Source organism: Rhinoraja longicauda, chromosome 31 (genome assembly GCF_053455715.1).
Source record: "Rhinoraja longicauda isolate Sanriku21f chromosome 31, sRhiLon1.1, whole genome shotgun sequence".
Classification (NCBI taxonomy): Eukaryota; Metazoa; Chordata; class Chondrichthyes; order Rajiformes; family Arhynchobatidae; genus Rhinoraja; species Rhinoraja longicauda.
In genome coordinates, this window is record NC_135983.1 from 28,507,633 (window position 1) to 28,526,551 (window position 18,919).

Here is an 18,919-nt window from a genome sequence, read left to right on the forward strand (position 1 = left end):
AACCGTTGCCAAGGTGACGGCGGTTTCGCGGGAAGCTGCCGGGTGGGTGCAGGTTGTCCCGCCGGCGTCCGCCTGCTGCACACCGCTCCACACAGCCCTGGTGTGTGTGTGTGTGTGTGTGTATAAACATAGCACAAAAAGTAAGGAGATTTGTGTTTGGTAGATTATTTCTTTGTTGTAACAATGCTTCTTGGCAATGTTTATTTCCCTTTTAAATGGTGCCACATTTGTAAGGAACATGCATTTGTGGGATGAGCAGCAGAGCTGAGTATATGGGTTGTGCCCATGAAAAATCTGCCAAATCTTCTCTGCCAATGTCAAACAGCTTATTCTGCCATTGACTCCTTGTTGGGTGTTGTTTGGTGGATTGAATGATTGAAGTCTGAAGAAACAAGACATATTGGCAATTTAACAATTTATTCATTTAATAAACAGGAGCCTCAGTAGCGTGTGGAAGAACCATACACAGCCACAACAGCCTGGCACCTCCTCCTCATGCTGGTTACCAGCCTGGTCACACACTGTTGTGGGATGGCATCCTATTCTTCAACCAGCATTTGTCGCAAGTCAGCCAACGTGGTTGTGTTGGTCACTCTGGCACGAACAGCACGCCCAAGCTGATCCCACAAGTGTTCAATGGGGTTGAGGTCAGGACTGCTGGCAGGCCATTCCATCCTCTCCACTCCCAAATTCTGGAGGTAGTCTCTGAGAAACCCTGCTCTGTGGGGGCGAGCATTGTCATCTTGGAGGATAGAGTTCGGTCCCAGACTGTGGAGATATGGGATTGCCACTGGTTGCAGAATCTCATCTCGATATCTCTCTGCATTGAGATTGCCTCCAATGATGACAAGCCTCGTTTTTCCAGTGAGGGAGATGCCGCCCCACACCATCACACTGCCTCCACCAAAAGATGTTACTCTATCGGTGCAGCAATCAGCATAGCGTTCTCCGCGTCTTCTCCACACTTTGACCCTATGATCCAACTGCCGTAGGCAGAATCTGGACTCATTGCTGAACATAACGTTCCTCCACATGTTCAGGTTCCAGTGCATGTGTTGCCGACACCAGCGCAAACGGGCCTGATGGTGAAGGGCAGTCATGGCAGGCCTCCTGGCAGCCCTATGAGACCGGAGATCGGCTGCGTGCAGTCTGTTCCGAATTGTCTGGGCAGAGAGCCGTCGGCCATATCGTCCTGCAAACCTTGACTGCAAATCTGTAGAAGACAGCCTACGGTTCCTAAGTGCTGACAGGGTGAGGAAACGGTCTTCTTCGGGTGTCGTCTTCTTGGGACGCCCACTTCGCGGCCTGTCTGACATCCCCCGTTATATGGAACTTGGCCTTCACTTTGGAGATGGTACTAGGGCTCACTCCAAATAATGCCGCAACTTGGTTTTGCGGAACACCAGCTTGAAGTTGCCCTATCGCACGGGCCCTATCCAGATCAGTCAAATGTGGCATGCCGATTCTTGGAGCAGACACCTACTGACCACTGTAGCAGGGCCCATGCTCACAGATGCTGCCAATCAGGTGCCAATCAGAGCAGCCATGATCACAATGAATGGCTCGAAGGGCCGAATGGCCTCCTGCACCAATTTTCTATGTTTCTATACTAATTAAGAATCTATCTCTGCCTTAAAAATCGCTATCACCCCATACATTAATTCTATCCCACACACTAGGGATAATTTACAGAAGCATTTGGGGGTCTCCAGTAGGGACTCATCCTCCTGACTCAATACCCTGTCTCCAACAGAACGCAATGTTGGGCATTCTCTTTCAGGGACTGTAGCCCTCTGACTTTAATCTCCTGCTCTTTTCAGTGTCGACATCCTGGGTCTCGACCCGAAATATCACCCATTCCTTCTCTCCAGAGATGCTGCCTGTCCGGCTGAGTTACTCCAGCTTTTTGTGTCTTCAGTTTAAACCAGTATCTGCAGTTCCTTCCTACACATAGATTCATGATTAGTGCATGTGTCAGAGGTTATGGGGAGAAAGCTGGAGAATGGGGTTAGGAGGGAGAGATGGGTCAGCCATGATTGAATGGTGGAGTAGACTTGATGGGCCGAATGGCCTCATTCTACTCGTATCCCTTATGACCTCATGATCGCTGGTCGCATTTGTACGTAAATTTTATATTATGTAATATATAAGTTAGTATAGTTTATAATCTAGTATAATTTAATACAGAATGCAGTAAATTACAAAAATACTTGTCTCGTTTAAAGGAACCGACAGTCGCAAGATGGAGACATTGCACCCAGATTATGCTGTTTGTAATTAAAACTCTTGCCTCCCATCTCGATTGGATTTATTTGCTTATAGGGGACCTGCAGATGACCCTCATGTTGACGGTGCTGTGGGCAACAGGACAGCTCAGGAGGCTGCACGAGCAGAATGATCAGACAAGCACGGTCGGGACTGCTTCGTTTGGTTTGTTATAATTGTCACGTGTACCAAAGTACAAGGAAAAGCCTTTTTTTGCTGCATGCCTTCCAGCCAGCGAAAAAACTATATATGATTATAATCAAGCCATCCACTGTGTACAGATACAGGATAAGGAGAATAATGTTTTGTGCAAGATAAAGTCCGATTAAAGATAGTCCAAGGTAGTTCAATGTGGTCTCTTTGGAGTTTAGTTTAGAGACACAGCATGGAAACAGTCGACCGACTAAGTCCATGCCAACAATCAATCACCCGTTCACACTAGTTCTATGTCATCCCACTTCTGCACACACATTAGGGGGCAATTTAAAGAGGCCGACAAACCCGCATGTCTTTGGGATGTGGGAGGAAATTGGAGCACCGAGAAACCCACACATTCACAAGGAGAAGGTGCAAACTCCACACAGACAGCATCCGAAGATTGGATCGAATGAGGTAGTCCAATGAGGTAGATGGTTGGGTCAGGACCGCTCTATAGTTGGTGATAGGATGGTTCAGTTGCCGGATAACAGCTGGAAAGATTCATGATGGTCTCAGGACATTAAAGTGAACTGCATAATCCCAGCTGAGGCAAGGCAACACCTCATGATCCCCCCCCCCCCCCCCCCCCCCCCGACTGGAACAAACATGTCCCTGTAAGGAAATGGGGCATTAGCTGTTCACAGCGTATGTTCACCCACAAAAGGCCAAGATGGCCAAATATGGTGAACATGTAGCACGTGATGTGATAATGGCCCTAAATATGAATTAAACATGTGTTGGAAGGAACTGCAGATGCTGGTTTAAACCAAAGATAGACACAAAAAGCTGGAGTAACTCAGCGGGTCAGGCAGCATCTCTGGAGAGAAGGAATGGGTGACGTTCGGGTCGAGTCGGTTCAGGTCTGAAGAAGGCTCTCGACCGGAAACATCACCTATTCCTTCTCTCCAGAGATGCTGCCTGCCTCGCTGAGTTACTCCAGCATTTTGTGTCTATAAACTAAACATTCTATTTAATCTTATAAAATCCATAGATAAAGGAGGTCTGTAATAAAAAAGGGTTGTACTGGAGACCGGAGAGCATTTTTGTCCTCTAATGAATGACTTTGAAGATATTATGAGAAACATAGATGGGGCAGACAGTCCGAGCCGTTTTCCCCAGGGTGGAAATGTCCAACACTAGAGGGTCTAGCAATATGGTGAGAGGGGGAAAGTTTAATGGAGATGTGTGGGCCAACTATGTTTTCACAGAGTGGTGGGTGCTCCAAATATATTTCCAGGAGTGGTGGTGAAGGCAGATACGATAGTGGCATTTAAGAGCCACATGGAAGTGCAGGGATCATGTGCAGATGAGATCAGTTTAACTTGACATCATGTTCGACACAAACATTGTGGGCTGAAGGGCCTGCTCCTGTGCTGTACTGTTCCATATTCTATGTTCTACATCCTGAGAGCTACCTTGTAATAAAGTTTTCTAAAGATTATACTGGACTCGACATGCATAAATTACCTCCTTTAGACTTCATCTGACTTCATCTGCTGAGGCAGAAAATTATTAAACGTACAGCACTGTGGACAACTCATTAACTTATTTCAGGGTGATGCACATGGTGGTTGTGATTTCTTCAAACTATTCCTGGTCTAATGTGGAAACAAAGAACAGTAGATGCTGGTTTATTCCAAAGATAGACACCAATGGGCTGGAGTAACTTAGCGGGTCAGGCAGCATCTCTGGAGAAAAGGGATGGGTGATGTTTCAGTCAGACCCATCTTCAGACTTGAAGAGTCTGAAGAAGGGTCCTGACATGAAGCATCAACAATCCCTTCTCTCTACAGATGCTGCCTGACCCGCTGAGTTACTCCAGCACTGTGTGTCTATCTATTCCTGTTCTAACATTGTATAAGATTTTGGAAGAAAATTGCTTGCAAGAAACCTTGTCTCCCTGCCTTCCAGGGCTGATATGGTTAATCAAGATCTTTAACTTTAAGGAAGATCTTTCAGTCCATTACATTCGGTGATGGAGGCCACATGTAAAGGTGGTGCAGCAGTAGAGCTGCTGCCTCACAGCGCTAGAGTCCCAGGTTCGATCCTGACAATGAGTTCTGTCTGTGCAGTTTGTACATTCCCCCTGTGATCGCGTGGGGTTTCTCTGGATTAGTTTAGAGATACAGCACGGAAACAGGCCCTTCAGCCCACTGATTCCACGCCGACCATCGATCCCCGTACACTAGCACTATCCTACACACTAGGGACAATTTACAATCTTTAACGAAGCCAATTAACCTTCAAACCTGTGCATCTTTGGAGTGTGGGAGGAAACCGGAGCTCCCTGAGAAAACCCACGCAGCAATTCTACAGCTGGGCCACCAGTTTCCTCCCACACTCCAAAGATGTGCAGGTTTGTAGGTTAATTGGCTTCTGTAAATTGTTCCTCGCGCGCAGGGAGTAGATGCGAATGTGGGATAACATCGAACTAGTGTGAACGGGCGATCGATGGTCGGTGTGGACTGGGTGGGCCGAAGGGCCTGTTTCCATGCTGTATCTCTAAACTAAACTAAACCAAACCCCTCCCCCTCCCTTTTGTGACATGCGTCTGTCTCACTGATGACCTTGATCAAGCTTGCCTGTTATGTGTGAACAAGATCAACACAGCTTCACTTGAACTTTTGTGAATTGCTGAAACTGTCTACCTGCAACAAATGACGTAAGTCTCCACGTGTTTGTGTGTAGAATTGATGAATGTGCAAGTTTGTTGTAGAATTAGAGATACAGCATGGAAGCAAGCCCTTCGTCCTACCATGTCCGTACTGGCAGATTCAGATCATCTTCAGCACAAACATTGTGGGCTGAAGGGCCCGTTCCTGTGCTGTACTGTTCTATGTGTAGGAAGGAACTGCAGATAAACCGAAGATAAACACAAAAAGCTGGAGTAACTCTGTGGGTCAGACTGAAGACCGTTCTCGACCCAAAACGTCACTTATTCCTTTTCTCCAGAGATGCTGTCTGCTTCGCTGAGTTATTCCAGCTTTTTGTGTCTATCTTCTGTACTGTTCTATGTACCTGAGAGTTAGGCCATCGGTAATGGTTGGATTAAACTTGTTCACATAAGCTTTATTATTTGAACATGCATGTATGGGATGTGATCCAACATTTGGTGCCCATTTTTGATTATCCCTGAGACTGTGGTGGTAAGTTGCCATCTGGAACCGCTGCAGACACTGATGGTTTGGACGGGGGGAGGAGAGGGACGTGGCGTCCAAGGCAGGAGATGGCTGGGGGCCTCGGTAGCCTGGGACTTGCCTGGAACAGGCACCGCAAATGTGCCAGGCTTTGTCCCGCCCCAGCTTCCTCTCCCCAACTACAAGCAATCAGCCTGACCAGAAACTTCACCTGTCCGTTTCCTTCACGGTCTGACCCGCTGAGTTAGTCCAGCAAAGATAGACACAAAATGCTGGAGTAACTCAGCATTGGGACAGCCAGCATCTGTGGATGGAATGAGAAGGAATGGGTGACGATTCGGGTCGACACTAGGGCTGCCAACTGTCCCGTATTAGCCGGGACATCCCATATTGTGGGCTAAATTAGTTTGTCCCGTACGGGACCGCCCTTGTCCTGTATTAGTAGGGTTGCCAACTTCCTCACTCCCAAATAAGGGACAAAGGGTGACATCTCCGCCCCGCGCTCCACGTGACCTCACCCAGCCAGCGGCCACGTGCTCCCGCTCCGCCAATGGCGGCCGCCCAGGCCGGGAGCATGTGGCCGCTGGCTGGGTGAGGTCACGTGGGGCGCGGGGCGGTGACGTCACCTTGTCCCGTATTTGGGAGTAAGGAAGTTGGCAACCCTAGTCAAGACCCTTCTCCAGTGCCGTGTTGTGCTGGAAACGCTCAACAGGTCAGACTGCACTCGTAGAAAAAGAATAATTTCACATTTTGGGTCAATGTTAAATTGTCAATGGTGTCCAGGAAGGAGAAGGCTGGAGCCTCTCGACGGTTAGACGGCAACAGTCTGGGAATTGCCTGGAACAGGCACAGAGCGTGGAATCTGAACGTGGCGCCAAAATATGGCACCTCCCACATGCGGTTCGGTGGAGCATTCCTGTACACATGCTGATCGGGGTATAGTGACACTCTACTGGGCTGTTTGTAAGGAAAAGAATTTCACTGTGGGAAGGAACTGCAGATGCTAGTTTACACCGAAGGTCGACACAAAATGCTGAAGTAACTCAGCGAGACAGGCAGCATCTCTGGATAGGAGGAACGGGTGACGTTTCTGGTCGAGACCCTTCTTCGGACTGAGAGTCAGGAGAGGGAGACATAGAGATAAGGAAGTGTAAAGTGTGAGAACGAGACATCAAAGGGGGGTGTAGATCAAAGAAAATGTAGAATGTTAGCTAAAGGGAAGGTGACAACGAGGCATACAATCAGTAAACTAGTTGGAGAACTTGGATGGGGGAGGAGTGGAGAGAGGGAAAGCAAGGGTTACTTGAAGTTAGAGATGTCAATGTTCATACCGCTGGGGTGTGAGCTGCCCAAGCGAAATATGAGGTGCTGTTCCTCCAATTTGCGCTGGGCCTCACTCTGACAATGGAGGAGGCCCAGGACAGAAAGGTCAGTGTGGGAATGGGAGGGGGTTAAAGTGTTTAGCAACCAATTCACTGTGTTAACAATTAACATATGTGACAATAAAAGGACTATTGACTTTAATGATTATTTTTAATTAATCAAAAAAGTTAAACGTGCTTTAAAAAATGTTTATTTCTACTAATCTTTTCAAAATAATTTTTAAATGTTTCACTCACTTGCATGTACTTCCACTATCTCCCAATGCGTCTGTTCAGGAGAGATTGAAACTAATGGACAGAGACGAGAGTGCAGGTAAGCCAGTGTGTGCACTGCATGTTACAGGGAGTGAATGATTTTAATGCACCGGCCAAATTAATGTCTCTCCAGCTAAAAACAATGGTCATGTTTCGTTTCAATTAACTTTCATCAGACCTGTTTTTTTCTCCACTTTGCATTTGCACCTCATCTACTGTATCCGCTGTTCCAGGTGTGGACTCCTATACAGTATATATACCGGCGAGACCAAGCGCAAGTTCAGCTTGGTCTGCCTAAGCCTACGCAATCTCCCAGTTGCTCAGCACTTTAACTCCCCCTCCCATTCCCACACTGACCTGTCTGTCCTGGGAATGGTTGCCAACTGTCCCGTATTAGCCCGGTCATCCTGAATTTTGGGCTAAATTGGTTTGTCCCGTACGGGACCGCCCTTGTCCCGTATTAGATTCGGGGGGCGCTATAGGCCCGGATGCTGTAGGCCCGGATGCTGTAGGCCCGGACGCTGTAGGCCCGGACGCTGTAGGTCCGGACAGTGTAGGCCCGGACAGTGTAGGTCCGGACAGTGTAGGTCCGGACAGTATAGGTCCGGACAGTGTAGGTCCGGATAGTGTAGGTCGGGAGGCCCAGGCACAGCCTGACGGAGGTTGCCTAGCAACCTGCCTCCCGGCGTGGGCGGCCGCCATTGATGGAGCGGGAGCACGTGGCCGCTGGCTGGGTGAGGTCACGTGGGGCATGGGGTGGTGACGTCACCTTGTCCCTTATTTGGGAGTGAGATAGTTGGCAACCCTAGTCCTGGGCCTCCTCCTTTCTAAAAGATTTTTCATCTCTGGCCTTTGCCCATCCATCTACCTGTATCCACCTATCACATGCCAGTCTTTGTCCCCCCCCCCCCCTAACCCCTACCTCTTTTCCAGTTTTTCCCCCTCTACTACAATCAGCCTAAAGAAGGGTCCTGACCTGAAACATCAGCTGCCCATTCCCTCTACAGATGCTGCCTGGTTTACAAAAAAAGACACAAAATACTGGAGTAATTGAATGGGTCAGTTGGCATCCCTGGAGAACATGGATAGGTAACGTTTTGGGTCGGGACCCTTCTTCAGACAGATTGTTGGTGGGGGGCAAGAAAGCTGGAAGAGGGGAGGGGAGGGCAGGATAAAACCTGGCGAGTAATGGGTTGATACAGATGAGGGCGGTTGATTAGCAGATAGGTGGAAACACTCCTAATTAGTTTAGTTTAGTTTATTGTCACGTGTACCGAGGTTTTGTTGCATGCTATCCATTCAGCACAATGTCTGCATGATTACAATCGTGCCATCCATACTGTACACATACAGGATAAAGGGAAGAACATTAAGTGCAAGATAAAGACTAGTAAAGTTCATAACATGATTGTGGAAAGATTAATATAGGTTGGGGAAAACTCTCTCTTAAAATCGCATCCAGGCCTTTGTACATCTGATAGATCAGATAGATCGTTAGTTTGATAGATCATGAGTTTAATATCTCATCCGTGAAACATCTTCAACTCCACGGCACACTGTTGCAAGTGCTGTGAATGGTTAATGTTCACACTGCCTGTTTGCCTCTCTAGTGACAGCCAACTCAAGGAAGAAGGTCGTGATCAATCTTCCCAGGAGTGAGTCTTCGTTTGAGGACTTCATCCTGCGATGCTCCAAGGAAGTCAAGCAGCATGGTGGTGGCAGGGGCTCCTACTTGCACATGGCCTTAAATAAAGAGGAGCATGCCTTGGATGAGGATGGTGCCAAAGGCGACGCAGCTCCGTCCACCCTGAAGAAACCGCGGCGCAAGGTATCGTTCCTGGACGTGGGCCCCATGAACGGAGATGAGACTGCCGGGGCCATCGCCCTTGTTTGTGACCAGGTGATCAAAGCCAACAAGGTGCAGCAACCGGCAAAGCCGCAGACTTGGCACCTCCCGGAGGGACCGCTCCGTAACGCGCCGCCCAGCCTTGCCGGCAACGACAAGCCGACGGATGTGAACCAGTCTACGAATGTCCAGCGCCTCCAGATGGGACCAAGGTACAAGGACAATGAGCGACCTTCAAAGCGTGTCGGAGTAGCTTAGTTTAGTTTATTGTTGTTCATGTGTACCGAGGTACAGTGAAAAGCTTTATTGTCACGTGCTAGCCAGTCAGCGAAAAGACTATATATGATCACAATCAAGGCGCCCACTGTAAAGTGCGGCACGGTGGCGCAGCGGTAGAGTTGCTGCCTCACAGCGCCAGAGACCCGGGTTCGATCCTGACTACGGGTGCTTTTTTATTTCACAATGCTGGAGTAACTCAGCAGGCCAGGCAGCATCTCAGGAGAGAAGGAATGGGTGACGTTTCGGGTCGAGACCCTTCTTCAGTCTGAAGAAGGGTCTCGACTCGAAACGTCACCCATTCCTTCTCTCCTGAGATGCTGCCTGGCCTGCTGAGTTACTCCAGCATTTTGTGAAATAAATACCTTCGATTTGTATCAGCATCTGCAGTTATTTTCTTACACTACTCTGACTACGGGTGCTGTCTGTACGGAGTTTGTACGTTCTCCCTGTGACTCTGTGGGTTATCTCTGGGTGATCCGGTTTCCTCCTACATTTCAAAGACTTGCAGGTTTCATTGATCTCAGTACATTGTAAAAAAATTGTCCTTGGTGTGTGTAGGTTAGTGTGCAGGGTGATCACTGGTCGGTGCGGACTCGATGGGTTGAGGGGCCTGTTTCCACCCTGTGTCTCTGTCATCTAAAGTTTAAATAAAGAGCATAGCAATTTCCAAAAACAGATTGACATTGTCGGTGCGGTCATTAATGCACAACTTAGTTCATAAGATATTTTTAAGTCCATAATTTGGTCTTTCTGTTCCCCATTGTGCTTTTAGCAAATATATTAGAAGCGAGACAAAATTATTTTTAAATGCAAGTTGTGAAAACAAATCTCTCTAATTCTAAAGCAGTGACTTGATTTTTTTTCTTTGGTGTTAGGCGAGAAACGAATGTGAGCCTCAGTCCCGTCCCCGTGTCCAAACCAGTCAGTGAGTACACCTAAATCTGGCCAGGGGGTGGGTGGGCTTGGGGCTGTGAAGGTTGCAAAATCCAACTGTAGTTATTGTGGCAACACAGTGGTGCAGCGGGTAGAGCCGCTGCCTCACGGCGCCGAAGACCCGGGTTCAATCCTGACCTCAGGTGCTGTCCGTCTGGAGTTTGCACGTTCGCTCTGTGCCCACGTAGGTTTCTTCCGGGTGTTCCGGTTCCCCCCCCCCACGTCCCTAAGACGTCCCTAAGACGTGCGGGTTAGTAAATGGCCCCTCAGTGTAAGTGGGGAGTGGATGAGAATGTGGGATAACATAGAACTTAGCGTGAACGGGCGATTAATCTTTCACTTTTTAGCTTCACCGTTTAACCAATATGAGTGTCACCTTTTTCCATATTAATTGATTGAATGATCACATTGAATGGTGGTGCTGGCTCGAAGGGCCGAATGGCCTACTCCTGCACCTATTGTCTATCGTTGAATACAGTTGCTTTACCGTATTGTTTTATTGCTTTGTTTGTCACGTGTACCTGGTACAGTGAAATTCTTTGTATTGCAACAGTATGCAAAGAATCACTACATAAAGGGCATCGACAAAGTTACACAAAGTATTCAATATACGTAGTCCCGATGGTCCCATCTCACCCCCACCCGCCAACCCCCCTCCAACCCCCACACCCACCCCCCCCAGACCCACTCCCACCCGCCACCCCCCATCCACCCACACGCCCCCACCTCCACCCTCAACCTCCACCCCCCCACCTCCCCCCCCAGCTCCATCCCCCAGCCCCACCCACCACATCCACCCACACCTCCCACACCCACTCCCACCCGCCACCACGCCCTACACCCACTCCCAGCCACCACTCTCCCTCCACCACCAGCCCCCCACCTCCACCCCCCACCTGAGATCCATTTTCCTGCACTAACCACGGACCCCCCCCTTTCCCCCTCCTCCCTCACTCCCATGCTGGACCCCCCTTTCCCCCTCCTCCTTCACTCCCATGCTGGACCCCCCTTTGCCCCTCCTCCCTCACTCCCATGCTGGACCCCCTTTTCCCCCTCCTCCCTCACTCCTATGCTGGACCCCCCCTTTGCCCCTCCTCCCTCACTCCCATGCTGGACCCCCCCTTTCCCCCTCCTCCCTCACTCCCATGCTGGACCCCCCTTTCCCCCTCCTCCCTCACTCCCATGCTGGACCCCCCTTTCCCCCTCCTCCCTCACTCCCATGCTGGACCCCCCTTTCCCCCTCCTCCCTCACTCCCATGCTGGACCCCCCTTTCCCCCTCCTCCCTCACTCCCATGCTGGACCCCCCTTTCCCCCTCCTCCCTCACTCCCATGCTGGACCCCCCTTTCCCCCTCCTCCCTCACTCCCATGCTGGACCCCCCTTTCCCCCTCCTCCATCACTCCCATGCTGGACCCCCCTTTCCCCCTCCTCCCTCACTCCCATGCTGGACCCCCCTTTCCCCCTCCTCCCTCACTCCCATGCTGGACCCCCCTTTCCCCCTCCTCCCTCACTCCCATGCTGGACCCCCCTTTCCCCCTCCTCCCTCACTCCCATGCTGGACCCCCCTTTCCCCCTCCTCCATCACTCCCATGCTGGGCATCTCTTTGTCAAATGTTTGACGGCGGAGATTGGCAGATTGTTATTAGTGCGGGTGTCAGGGGTTACGGGGAGAAGGCAGGAGAATTGGGTTGAGAGGGAGAAATAGGTCAGCCACGATTGAATGGCGGAGTAGACTTGATGGTGCTGAATGGTCTCAATCTGCTCTTAGAACTGATGAACCTCCACCATTGTCCATGTAGATGAATCAGACGGTCTGACAATGTAAATGCTTTTATTCCAGGGGGTGTGAGTCAAGCATCGTGGCAGCGAGACCAGCATCAACCCCCCGACCCTTTTGTGAGGAAGGCACCCAGTGTCACTGTCAAGGTGGGTGCCCAAAATCCCTACACCGTTGCAATAAAACAACCTATATCCAGTAGAGTCTTTTGTCTGCGTAAGAAGGAACTGCGGATGCTGGTCTAAACTGAAAATAGTCACAAAAAACTGGAGTAACTCAGCAGGACAGGCAGCATCTCTGGAGAGGAATGGGTGACGTTTCGGGTTGAGACCCTTCTTCAGACCAGACCCGAAACATAACCCATTCCTTCTCTCCACAGATGCTGCCTGTCCCGCTGGGTTACTCCAGCTTTTTGTGTCTATCTAGTCTTTAGTCTGCTACCTATCCTTATCTGCAGCTACTTTGTGTGTAAGTCCACACCTGGATCACAGTCCCCAGCTCACTTGTTGCCAGTGGAAGTATCTACAACAAACCCAGCAAAACAGACGTTTATTTCTCCTCTGTGAATTGTTTCAAAGAAATGAACATCCCATGCCAGCTGTATTTTCTTTTTTAATGCACTTTAATTGTGCTTATAAATAATTTTCTATCAGTTCCAGTATATTTCACTTTACTGATCTCCATTGAATTTCCACCCAAAACACACACATGTTTAGTTTAGGAAGGAATTGCAGATGCTGGTTTAATCCGAAGATAGACGCAAAAAGCTGGAGTAACTCAGCGGGGCAGGCAGCATCTCTGGAGAGAGGCATTCTGAAGAAGGGTCTCGACCCGAAACGTCACCCATTCCTTCTCTCCAGAGATGCTGCCTGTCCCGCTGAGTTACTCCAGCTTTTTGTGTCTATCTTCAACATGTTTAGTTTAGTTTAGTTTATTGACCGAGGTAGGAGTGAAATGCTTCTGTTGCGTGCTACCCAGTCAGCAGAAAGACAATACATGATTACAATCGAGCCATTCACAGTGTACAGATACATGATAAGGGAATAACGTTCAGTGCAAGGTAAAGCCAGCAAAGTCTGATCAAGGATAGTTCGAGGGTCACCAATGAGGTAGATAGCAGTTCAGCACTGCTCTCTGGTTGTGGTAGGATGGTTCAGTTGCCTGATAACAGCTGGGAAGAAACTGTCCCTGAATCTGGAGATGTGCGTTTTCACACTTCTGTACCTTTTGCCTGATGGGAGAGGGGAGAAGAGGGAGTGGCCGGGGTGAGACTGGTCCTTGATGATGCTGCTGGCCAATACTGACAGTACAGTACTGACTGGGAGAAATATTGTCTGCTGGGAAATTTTAGTTTATCATTATTGTCGAGTGTACCGAGGTACAGAGAAAGTAGAGACACAATGCTGGAGTAACTCAGCGGGTCAGGCAGCATCTCGGGAAAGAAGGAGATGCTGCCTGACCCGCTGACTTACTCCAGCATTTTGTGTCTACCTTCGATTTAAACCAGCACCTGCAGTTTTTTTCCTACTCGAGGTACAGTGAAAAGCTTTTTCGTTGCCTGCTATCAATCAGCAAAAAGACTATACATGATTACAATCGATCCGTCCACAGTGTGCAGAATAAGGATAAAGGGCGCAACATTCGGTACAAGATAGAGTCTGATTAATGATAGTTGAAAAGGTCTCCAATGAGGTAGATGGCAGTTCAGGACCACTCTCTAGTTTGTGAGAGGGCAGTACAGTTGCCTGATAACAGCTGGGAAGAATCTGGATGTATCCATTTTCATACTTCTGTTCTGTACCTCTTGTCTGATGGGAGAAGATGGTGAGACCGGAGTGACACTGGTCCTTGATTATGCTGCTGGCCTTGCCGAGGCAGTGTGGGGTGTTGATGGAGTCAATGGAAGGGAGGTTGATTTGTGTGATGGCCTGGGTGGGTTTTGAAATTATGTCTGAGCACTCGAATAGTGAGCGGTCTGGATAGAATGGATGTGGAGAGAATGTTTCCACGAGTGCGAGAGTCTAGGACCAGAGGCCACACCCTCAGAATAAAAGGTTGTATCTTCAGGAAGGAGATGAGGAGGAATTTCTTTAGTCAGAGGGTGGTGAATCTGTGGAATTCATTGCCACAGAATGCTGTGGAGGCCAAGTCAAAGGATATTTATAAGGCAGAGATGTAAGAAAATAACTGCAGATGCTGGTACAAATCGAAGGTATTTATTCACAAAATGCTGGAGTAATTCAGCAGGTCAGGCAGCATGTCAGGAGAGAAGGAATGGGTGACTCAGTCTGAAGAAGGGTCTTGACCTGAAACGTCACCCATTCCTTCTCTCCTGAGATGCTGCCTGATCTGCTGAGTTACTCCAGCATTTTGTGTATAAGGCAGAGATGGATAGGTTATTGATTAGTGCAGGTGTCAGTGGTTATGGGGAGAAGGCAGGAGAATGGGGGTGGGAGGGAGAGATAGATCAGCCATGATTGAATGGCGGAGTAGACTTGATGGGCCAAATGGCCTGATTCTGTTCCTGGAACTTATGGACATGAGCACCCCCTTGGTGTTTGCGGGGTAGTGTGGTAACTAAAGGCAGCTTTGTTTCTCCCTCCTGTAGTGGGTGAGTGCACCATGTTACCCCCAGCACCCGATGCTCATCCCGCGGCAGATGGCCAATCCCCTGTATCCACGCTACACCATGGGGCAACACATTCACGGTAAGGCAAGCCTTCGCAGAACAGTGCTGCCCCCTAGAGCTCACTGCATCTGCAAACGACGGGTGAACAATCAATGCACCTTCATGCTATGCCTCTGCTCACCATTTTGTCACCTGCACTGATGGTTATCCGATGGGTAAATGGAGGGTGGGTGTGTGGAACGAGCTGCCAGAGGAGGTAGTTGAAGCTGGGACTATCTATCCCATCGTTTAAGAGGCAGTTGGACAGGTACATGTATAGGACAGGTTTGGAAGGATATGGACCAAACACAGGCAAGTGGGACTAGGTTAGCTGGGACATTGTTGGCCGGTGTGGGTGAGTTGGGCCAAAGGGCCTGTTTCCACACTCTATCACTCTATTACTCTATGACACTGACCTACTTTAGTTTAGTTTAGAGATACAGCGAGGAAACAGGCCCTTCAGCCCACCGGGTCCGTGTCCACCAGCGATCGCCCACTATTATCACTATCCTACACACACTAGGGACAATTTTTACTTTTAAGCCAATTTACCTACATACCTGTACTTTTTTGTGGGAGGAAACCAAAGATCTCGGACTTGGAAGTTGTCGGGATGGAACCCGGGTCTCCGGCGCTGCATGCGCTGTAAGGCAGCAACTCTACCGCTGCGCCACCGTGCCGCCCACAATTGTTTAATTGAATTAACTCCAGTTTTAATAGCGTGGATAGACACAGTTGGATCGATGCAATATATAGAATAAAAAGACATTCCTTTAGGAAGGAGATGAGGAGGAAGTTCTTTAGCCAGAGCTTGGTGAATCTGTGGAATTCTTTGCCACAGAAGGCTGTGGAGTCCAAGTCAAAGAATATTTTTAAGGCAGAGATAGATAGATTCTTGATTAGTGCGGGTGTCAGGGGTTATGGGGAGAAGGCAGGAGAATGGGGTTGAGAGGGGAAAGATAGATCAGCCATGATTGAATGGCGGAGTAGACTTGATGGGCTGAATGGCCTAATTCTGCTCCTATAACTTATGAACATGAATAGCTCAAAGCAATAGGGGTCCAATGGAGCAATAGAAGGCTTCCCATTCGGTTCCCCTGTTCCCGATAACACCACTTATTTCACCGCCAGGAATGAGCAGTGAAGGCCAGCCCCGGTATAACTGTGTTCAGGCAGCCCAAACTATGGATAGTAAAGCACAGTAGTCTGTGATCCCTCAGTGGAAGAGCACAAGGTCTTCTCCTGAAGCCACTCTCATGGGGCTCCGTCCTGGGGCGGAGTTGGAGTCACGGGGGGTGGTCTTGGAGGGGAGGATGCTCCTCAAACTGTGGAGCATCCTGGACAATACAGCTCACCCCCTCCATGACACCCCCTCCGGTCAACCTGAGGAGCACCTTCAGCAACAGACTGGTCCCACCAAGATGCCGCACAGAACGCCACAGGAGATCCTTCTACCCTGTGGCTATCAGCCTGTACAACTCCCCCTTCTGTCGTGGGGTAGACTGAGACTGAGACTGAGACTGAGACTGACTCTCCCCAATCTTTGCACATCCCCAATCCTGTACACTCGTCACTTTAATTTCATGTTTCCCTCCTGGGATAAATAAAATGTTCTAATCTGTCGCATTGTATCGTATCGTCTGGGCTGATAAAAGACGCTCTCAGTCCAGAACATTTTGGGCACCTGAACATCTTGCCAGATACAAAATAAGTCTAGTAGCTGGTTGCTTTCAATGCAATAATCTCCCACAATCCCTCTTCTTTCACCTTCACCTTTCTTACGTTGATACACAAGGAACTGCAGATGCTGGTTTTCAAAAAAAGACACAACATGCCAGAATAATTTGGGTGATGTTTCCGGTCGAGACCCTTCTTCAGACTCTGATGAAGAGCCTCAATCCGAAATGTCCCCTATCTCTGACGTTATCTCTGAGAACATGAATAGGTGACTTGTGTATGCAAAACAAAGAATCTCAGGGTGGCATGTTACATGTGATAATACAGTATCATTCATTCATTCATGGCAGATCGTAATGAAATGATCAGTCTGAAGAAGGGTCTCGACTGGAAACGTCACCCATTCCTTCTCTCCTGAGATGCTGCCTGACCTGCTGAGTTACTCCAGCATTTTGTGAATAAATATCTTCGATTTGTACCAGCATCTGCAGTTATTTTCTTATACTACAGTGAAAGATGAGATGGGAGACACAAGGAACTGCAGGTGCTGGTTTACAAAAAACACACAAAGTGCTGGAGTAACTCAGCAGGTCAGGCAGAATCTCTGGAGAACATGGCGTTACAGGTCGGGACGCTTCTGCGGACTATATTGGGTCAGGGCGTATTGGTGGGGAGGTGTGGGGACAGGTGAGGGGTGACTGTGATGGATGTCAGGGTCAGGGAGTGCACATGAGGGGAGGTGGAAACAAGGTGAGAAATCAGGATTGGTAGCGCTGGGTCATCAGCTAACACTCGCCCTCGCCCTAATGATTCCACGCTGCGTCTCTGCATCTCTGGAACAGTGACTGTGTGTTCTCCCTGTCACAAACTGCCACACTCTGCTTCACCAAGGTCTTTGTTTGTTTCCCCAACCAGCCTACCTTCCCCGCACTCCACTGATGTACAACCTTGTCCCAGTCGAGCAGCTGCCCATCCCTCACACCATGGGGCAACGCCTGCCACGCATCTGGAGCAGAGCAGGTAAACATGCACCAGCACCATGCGTGATGTAGGGCTCAGCGAACAGACTCCGTCAGCATGGACATCACATACATGATCTCTGTACATGGACATCATACACATACATGATCTCTGTACATGGACATCACGTGCATGATCTCTACATGGACATCACACACATGATCTCTACATGGACATCACATACATACACAATCTCTGTGCATGGACATTACATACATACATGATCTCTGTACATGGACATCACGTGCATGATCTCTACATGGACATCACGTGCATGATCTCTGTACATGGACATCACATGCATGATCTCTGTACATGGACATCACACACATACATGATCTCTGTACATGGACATTACGTACATGGTCTGCTTACATGGACATTACGTACATGATCTCTGTACATGGACATTACATACATGATCTCTGTGTACGTGGACATTACATTCAAGGACTCTGCATACATGGACATTACATACATGATCTCTGTGTACAAGGTCTCTGTGTACACGGACATTAATGTTAAAGTGTGTGGTAACCGGGAGATGGGGTAAGCCAAGGCGGACTGATGAAACGATGGCCCAGTCTGCACTTGACTTGCCCATATATATTCAGGAAGCGATCAGCCAGTCTATGCTTGGTCTCGCTGATATATCTGCAGTGGAACGATGGCCCAGTCTGCGTACAGCTACATTGTGTGGCGCTGTGCTAGCGTCAGTGACGCAGGGGAGGTGCTGGGGAAAGTCCAGGTGTTGAACACCCCCCACAACAGGAGACCGGAGTGTGTGTTGCTCTCTCCCCACACTGACCTGTCACGCTGTTGTTTCAGGAGCACCGCTCAGACCGTATACCTACGCCATGGACCAAGGCTCACCCATCATGAGCTGTCCCAGCTACATGAACATCGCGCCAAGTGGAGACAACCGTCCAGACCTGGGAACATCCACTACCTTCTAACTCCCAGCACACTGACATGCCTGAGGAACATTACAGGAACAATAAGTATCCCTAACATTGCTCATACATAAATTAAGTTTTATTATGACAGTTTACAGTGCCTTGCGTGTTATTATCAATTGTCAAATAAGGTTAATTGTTTGGTATATTCGATTATTTTTTAATAGAAAGGTAAATGTTTATAGTTAATGATCTGTAGACTAGTTCCAATCAACCATTTTTGGTACATTAGTTTAAATGGGTATTTATTGGTCAGTACTGACACACTGGGCCGAAGGGTCTGTTTCCATGTTATATGTTTCTATGAACTTATCATATTCATATCAAACTATATCATTGCTATCATGCAACACATCTCAGTCTTCAACTGTGTCCAGAACCTCCGAACATGCCACCCCGGTCCTCCCTCTTCTCCCCTCTCCCATCGGGCAAAAGGTACAGAAGTGTGAAAACGCACACCTCCAGATTCCGGGACAGTTTCTTCCCAGCTGTTATCAGGCAACTGAACCATCCTACCACAACCAGA

At 48.8% G+C, this 18,919-nt stretch overlaps 1 protein-coding gene across 1 annotated transcript in view; it reads left to right on the plus strand.

Moving 5' to 3' along the window:
* Nucleotides 1-18,451, plus strand: part of LOC144608364 (uncharacterized) — a 45,619-nt gene extending 27,168 nt beyond the window's left edge. Inside the window, exons 5-12 of the mRNA XM_078426043.1 lie at nucleotides 2,323-2,430; nucleotides 7,259-7,295; nucleotides 8,848-9,295; nucleotides 10,238-10,287; nucleotides 12,136-12,221; nucleotides 14,681-14,780; nucleotides 17,333-17,437; nucleotides 18,266-18,451. Coding sequence (XP_078282169.1) covers nucleotides 2,395-2,430; nucleotides 7,259-7,295; nucleotides 8,848-9,295; nucleotides 10,238-10,287; nucleotides 12,136-12,221; nucleotides 14,681-14,780; nucleotides 17,333-17,437; nucleotides 18,266-18,393 — 990 coding nt within the window. The 5' untranslated portion in view covers nucleotides 2,323-2,394 and the 3' untranslated portion in view covers nucleotides 18,394-18,451. The remainder of the gene's footprint in view (nucleotides 1-2,322; nucleotides 2,431-7,258; nucleotides 7,296-8,847; nucleotides 9,296-10,237; nucleotides 10,288-12,135; nucleotides 12,222-14,680; nucleotides 14,781-17,332; nucleotides 17,438-18,265) is intronic.
* The last annotated feature ends 468 nt before the right edge of the window (nucleotides 18,452-18,919 follow it).